Source organism: Myotis davidii, unplaced genomic scaffold (assembly GCF_000327345.1).
Source record: "Myotis davidii unplaced genomic scaffold, ASM32734v1 scaffold620, whole genome shotgun sequence".
Taxonomy (NCBI): Eukaryota; Metazoa; Chordata; class Mammalia; order Chiroptera; family Vespertilionidae; genus Myotis; species Myotis davidii.
This window is the reverse complement of record NW_006292090.1, coordinates 226,500-232,751: the sequence shown is the minus strand read 5'-3', so window position 1 is coordinate 232,751 and position 6,252 is coordinate 226,500. Positions and strand designations below refer to the sequence as shown.

The following is a 6,252-nucleotide window of genomic DNA, read 5'->3' as shown; positions in this document are numbered from 1 at the left end:
AAGGGAGAGGGAGAGAGAGATAGAAACATCAATGATGAGAGAGAATCACTGATCGGCTGCCTCCTGCACGCCCCCCACTGGGGATCGAGCCCGCAATCCAGGCACGTGCCCTTGATGAGAATCGAACCCGGGACCCTTCAGTCCAGCAGGCCAATGCTCCATCCACTGAGCCAAACCGGCCAGGGCTATATATATTTTTTGTTAATCCTCTTTTTTTCATTGCTTTATTTATTTATTTATTTTAGAGAGTGGAAGGGAGGGAGGGGTAGAGAGAGAGAGAAACATGGATGTGAGAGAGAGAGACACACCCCTACCTGACCTGGGGCAGGGCGTGAGCCTCATGGGGAATGAAACCCATGACCCTTGGGTGTGTGGCCACAGTGCTAACCACTTACCACACAGCCATGAACCTAGTTTTGAACCTAGTTTTGGGGGTTGTTTTTTTTTATTTTTAAATATATTTTATGATTGATTTTTTTACAGAGAGGAAGGGAGAGGGATAGAGAGCTAGAAACTCAATGAGAGAGAAACATCGATCAGCTGCCTCCTGCACACCCGCCACTGGGGATGTGCCCGCAACCAAGGTACGTGCCCCCGACCGGAATCGAACCTGGAACCTTTCAGTCCGCAGGCCGACGCTCTATCCACTGAGCCAGACCGGTTTCGGCGATGGGGTTTTTTTAAGACGCACACAGTGTTGCCTTGTCTGCAGGCATCATGGCTGCTTCTCTGTCCCCTGCAGATGTTGACTTGGTTTCTCTCCAATCTGATAAGCACCTTGAGCAAGAGGAGCTTCACAAACCCACAGATTTCCTTCCTCCCTCCCCCCACCCCACCCTACCCCCCAAGGCAGCCTGCAGCTCCTCAGCCAGAGACTTCGGCCTGTTTTGCTTAAGGACCACGACAAAGTCGCCACCTGCTAAGGCGATCTGCACGGTGGGGAGCAGGCAGGTGCCTCATCAGGGCCCAAACCCTCCTCTGGGCAGCGAGAGGGGGAATTCCGAGGCTCCCCCAGCGGGGTGTGTGTGTGGGGAATACCATCTCCTACCCAGTGCGGTCCTGGCTGCGAATGACAGGCATTGCTTCCGGGCCTCAGAAGCGAGGGGGATGGAGTGGAAGGAGGGGGAACACATCCCTGAAGGCCCTGGCAGGGAGCCAGGGGGAGAGATTGGAGAGGATGTTCCCGGGGTCACGTGCGACCGCAGCCCAGCCCCACCCTGGCTGTGCAGCGCCTCTGGGAGCTCAGGGATACGCCCCCCACCCCACAGTCCAGCAAGGGCACCTTCACTTTTGCTGATACACATTTTTCTTTTTCTTTTCTCTTCTTTTCTTTCCCTTTTCATTTCTTCTCTTTCTTCCTTTCTTTCAAATTACATTTAAAAAAAAATATATTTCTTTATTGATTTCAGAGAGAAAGGGAGAAGTGGGAGAGAGAGAGAGAAACATCAATGATGACAATCATGGATTGGCTGCCTCCAGCAGGTCCCCTACTGGGGATGGAGCCCGCAACCCAGGCATGCGCTTAGACTGGGAATTGAACCATGACCTCCTGGTTCATAGGTCAACACTCAACGTCAGAGGTGAAGGGAGAGGGAGAGGGAGATAGAAACATCAATGATGAGGAAGAATAATTGATCGGCTGCCTCCTGCAAGGCCCTCACTGGGGTTCAAGCCCACAAGGTGGGCATATGCCCTGACCAGGAATTAAGCCTCCTGGTTCATAGGTGGACGCTCAACCACTGAGCCACACTGGATATTTTCACTGATTTCAGAGATGAAGGGAGATAGAGAGAGAAACGTCAATGATGAGAGATAATCATGGATCAGCTGCCTCCTGCACAGCCCCTACTGGGGATGGAGCTGCAACCTGGGCATGTGCCCTAGGGCAGCTCAATTTAAAATGTTAAGTTTTATTTCATTATTATTTTTCCTTCTTTAATAAATTTTTTTTTTTACTGTTGACATACCATATTTTTCTGTGTATAAGATGCTATTTTTTTCTAAAATCAGTAGACTGAACATCGAGGAGCATCTTGTATATGGAGGAGGGAGCCGAGGAGGCATAGCTGCCCATACCTGGTCAAACAGGCTTCCTCCAATCACGGCCTTATCGTTTCTGACATCAGCTGACGCCCTCATTGGAGGTGGGGGTGGAGAGGGTGCAGATGCAACAGGGACCGGAGCACTCTGAGCCCATAAAGGTCAAAAAATAAAAAAGATAAATGCCGATAAGCGACTGTCTTACTCTGCAAAATTCAACCTGGATGCCATCAGCTCTGCAGAAGAGCAGGGAAACAGAGCTTCGGAGAGACCCTGTGGGCCTCCTCCCACTGCGTGTATGATCAGATAGCGGAGAAAACAGGAAGAACAAGTGAAGATGCCGAAAAGGAAGGCCTTAAGAGGAAAACCAGAAAAATGTTTAAGATATTGATTTCTTCATTTTGGGGTTGGAAAAGTGGGGGCGTCTTATACATAGGGGTGTCTTATACACGGAAAAATACGGTAATTACAGGTGTCCCCTCCCTCCTTTGGCCTCCAACAGCTCAGCTGGTTAGAGCCTTGTCCCAGTAGGCCGAGGTTGCAGGTTCAATCCCTGGGGACCTCGAATGCATAAATAAGTGGAACAACGAATCTCTCTCTTTCTCTCTTTTCCTCCCTTTCTCTAAAACCAATCAATAAATGTAAAGAATTTTAAAAAAAATTTATCTGGGCATATATTCCCCCAACTGAAGACTCTATGTCCCAGTCTCCCTTACATATATGTGGCCATGTAACTAAGTTCTGGACAATGGGATGTGCATGGAATGTGGACAATTTCAGGATCACACAGGACAGAGGCGAGAAGGATCCCAGCCCCAACCCCTCCTCGTCCTGCAGCTGCCATGGCAACATGGGGACCCTGTTGAAGGTGACAGAGCAAACCAGGTGCATGACTCCTGGAGGCTGTGGAGGCCCCACATCCACCGTGGATTGCCAACGCTGGGCCTTCTGCAAGCTGTTATCTCGTGCCGGTGTACATTGTGCAATACAGGCCCATGAAGGCGGAAGAAGCAGCAAGTTGCTCTCCGCTAGAGTTTGCAAAGGGAGTGTGTCCCCGCTAACGCTTTGCGATTTTTTTGTGTATGTTTATATATATATATATATGAAATGTTTGTATTGATTTCAGAGAAAGGAAGGGAGAGAAAATCATGAATCGAGAGAAAATCATGAATCGGCTGCCTCCTGCACACCCCACACTGGGCATCGAGCCCACAACCCAGGCATGTGCCCTGACCGGGAATTGAACCGTGACCTTCTGATTCATAGGTCGACGCTCAACTACTGAGCTATGCCAGCTGGGCTTAAAATATTTATTTTTACTGATTTCAGAGAGGAAGGGAGAGGGAGAGAGAGAGAAAGGGAAACATCAATGACGAGAGAGAATCATTGATTGGCTGCCTCCCGCAGGCCCCAACCCAGGCATGTGCCCTGACCGGGAATCGAGCCATGACCTCCTGGTTCATAGGTCGCAGCTCAACCACTGAGCCACGCCGCCCGGGCCTGGCTGACACTTTGATGTCAGACTTCTGGCCTTCCGCACTGTGAGAGAATGTATTTTTTTTTTTTTTTGGTCATTTTAAGCCCTAAGATTGTGAGGATTTGCTATGGCAGCTCAAGTAAACGAACACAGGCGGACAGCAGCCCTGTCCCACCTTCCCCAGGCTCTGCATTCATTCTCCACCTCTGTTCACAGCTGGCTGTGCAGGGGACTTGATCTTTCAGTCCCCCACAGATTCCCTTCCAGTAAATGCAGTGATGACATCATGCAGAAAAGACCTAAAGAGCAGGAAGGAGCAGATAACACACCGTATGTCTAGTTCTTTTATTTTTTAAACAATATATTTGTATTGATTTCAGAGAGGAAGGGAGAGGGAGAGAGAGAGAAACATCAATGAGGAGAGAGAATCACTGATTGGCTGCCTCCTGCACACCCCCTTCTGGGGCTTGAGCCCGGAACCCAAGCACATACCCGGACCAGGAATCTAACCGTGATCTCCTGGTTCACAGGTCAATGCTCAACCACTGAGCCACACTGTCCGGGCCACTGTATGTCTTATTCACACACACACATGCCAGCCCTGGCCGGGTGGCTGGGTTGGAGCGTTGTCCTGTGCACACGTCAGGGCACAGAGCCAGATTGTGGGTTGCACCCCCAGTTGGGGCATCTGGGAGGCAACCAGAGGAAGTTACTACATCTTGAACCCTTTGCCACTAACAAGCGAGATAAAATCTTCACTTCTCAGCCTGCTTTGTTCTCACTTAGGAGGCCCTGGTAAATACTAGACCAGTGGTCGGCAAACCGTGGCTCCCGAGCCACATGCGGCTCTTTGGCCCCCTGAGTGTGGGTCTTCCACAAAATACCGACTTCTGCGCATGGGCCACGAAGTTTCAATCGCACTGTACGTGCGCGCCCGCACGTGGTATTTTGTGGAAGAGCCACATTCAAGGGGCCAAAGAGCCGCATGTGGCTCAGGAGCTGCGGTTTGCTGAGCCGCAAGTTTGCCAACCACTGTACTAGGGCGGAGGGGGGAGGGGGGAAGTAGGTTTGCAGGCCTGGCTGGTGTGGGTCAGTGGGTTGAGCCTCCTCCTGTGCAAACAAGAGGTTGCTGGTTCGATTCCTGGGTTGTGGGCAGGATCCCCAGTAGGGGCATGCAGGAGGCAGTCAATCAATGACCCTCTCCCTCTCCCTTCTCCCCTCTCTAAAACGAATAAAAACATTTAAAACATTGCAATGCAGGTTTACAGGCGTGCACAAGAGTTTATTCTTGTTTTATTACCTATTAATTACAGTATTGTTCTCCATACAAACAACTGTAAACCTACTCTTGTTGTTCTGGGTAATCCTCATGGGCGGATACTTTTAGAGAGAGTGGAAGGCAGGGAGGAAGAAAGAGAGAAACATCTACGTGAGAAAGACACATCGATTGGTTGCCTCCCTCACATGCCCCAACTGGGGCTGGGGGTAGAATCTGCCACCCAGGTCCATGCCCTTGACCAGGAATCGACCCTGCGACCCTTCGGTGTGGGAGCCGAGCCGACGCTCTAACCACTGAGCAACAGGGCCAGGCCTCTCAACCCACTTCTGCCCCCACCCAGTATTTGCTGATGAATGAATGAAACTTCCCAAAGAACCCAGAGTATGGAGAGATCTGTGTGGTAAGGTGCCTTCCAGGGTTCTAGGAGCCCTTATTCTAGCAAACTGTCAAACCTGGGAGGGGTCACGGGAACCCCCAGTCAGCAGGGGAGGCCTGGGACTTGCGATTGGCGTCTGAAGTCGGGGGGTGGAGGGGGGCGGGTCTGGTGGCACTGAGCCCTCACTTCACCTGCCGGGCCTGACCTGACGCTGACTCCAGGTCGTTAGCCGACCCGGATACAGAACGGACCAGAGGCGGAGAACTGGGTGTTGGTGTGAAACAGAGAGACAACCCCCCCCCCCCACACACACACACGTGGTGTCAGGAGCGAGAAGCAGCTCATCTGTACCCCAGGGGGACGCTCCCCTCAAAACCTCTGTTACACAGCGTGCTAGGCCATGGGGCAGGTCCCGTGACCGCGCTGTGGCTCTCGGTCAGCGTCTCTCCCCAGTGCTCGCTGAAGGGGCGCATGAACAGTTATTTTAGTATTATTATTAGTTGTTCATCCGCACCCGAGGATATTTTTCCATTGTTAACGTAAAAAAAAACCATTGAAATCTGTAAAGAATTTTTGTGAGTTTATTTGAGCCAAACATATGCCGGGAAGTAGAAGCTCAACGCATTGAGATAATGCTCCGGAGATCGGCGGTTACATCTGTATTTATACACTGCAGTCACACGAAAGGGACGCAGGCGGGGTACATGAAATCCGTTGGTGATAGACTAGAGAGGCGGGAGAAAGCAAAGCCGGTGGTGGTGGTGGGGGGGGCCCTGGGATTGGATAAAATAATGGGCACATACTTAGGTGGGTGCAGGAACAATTAACATGATAATGAAGGAATTTGTGGTCTCAGTCCGGGCGCCCAGCACATTAGGTTGTGCCCCAAGGGGTCCAGAAAAAGGGAAGTTTAATTTCAGACCATCCTTTGTGGTGACTTTAGGTCTCTGAGTTTGCAAGGCCGCCACGCCGGCCTCCCCTGAGCTTGTCGGGTTAGCGTGTGGCCCCTTCCGTCCGTCCACACCATTGTTTTTAGGGAGCATGTTAAAGAGAGGGGAAGACAGAGAGAAACGCGGATGT

At 51.1% G+C, this 6,252-nt stretch overlaps 1 protein-coding gene across 1 annotated transcript in view; it reads right to left on the bottom strand.

Moving 5' to 3' along the window:
- Positions 1-2,139, bottom strand: part of NLRP12 (NLR family, pyrin domain containing 12) — a 43,524-nt gene extending 41,385 nt beyond the window's left edge. Inside the window, exons 1-2 of the mRNA XM_006765377.2 lie at positions 2,077-2,139; positions 842-929 (exon numbers count right to left, since the gene is read on the bottom strand). Coding sequence (XP_006765440.1) covers positions 842-929; positions 2,077-2,139 — 151 coding nt within the window. The remainder of the gene's footprint in view (positions 1-841; positions 930-2,076) is intronic.
- Between the last annotated feature and the right edge of the window lie 4,113 nt (positions 2,140-6,252).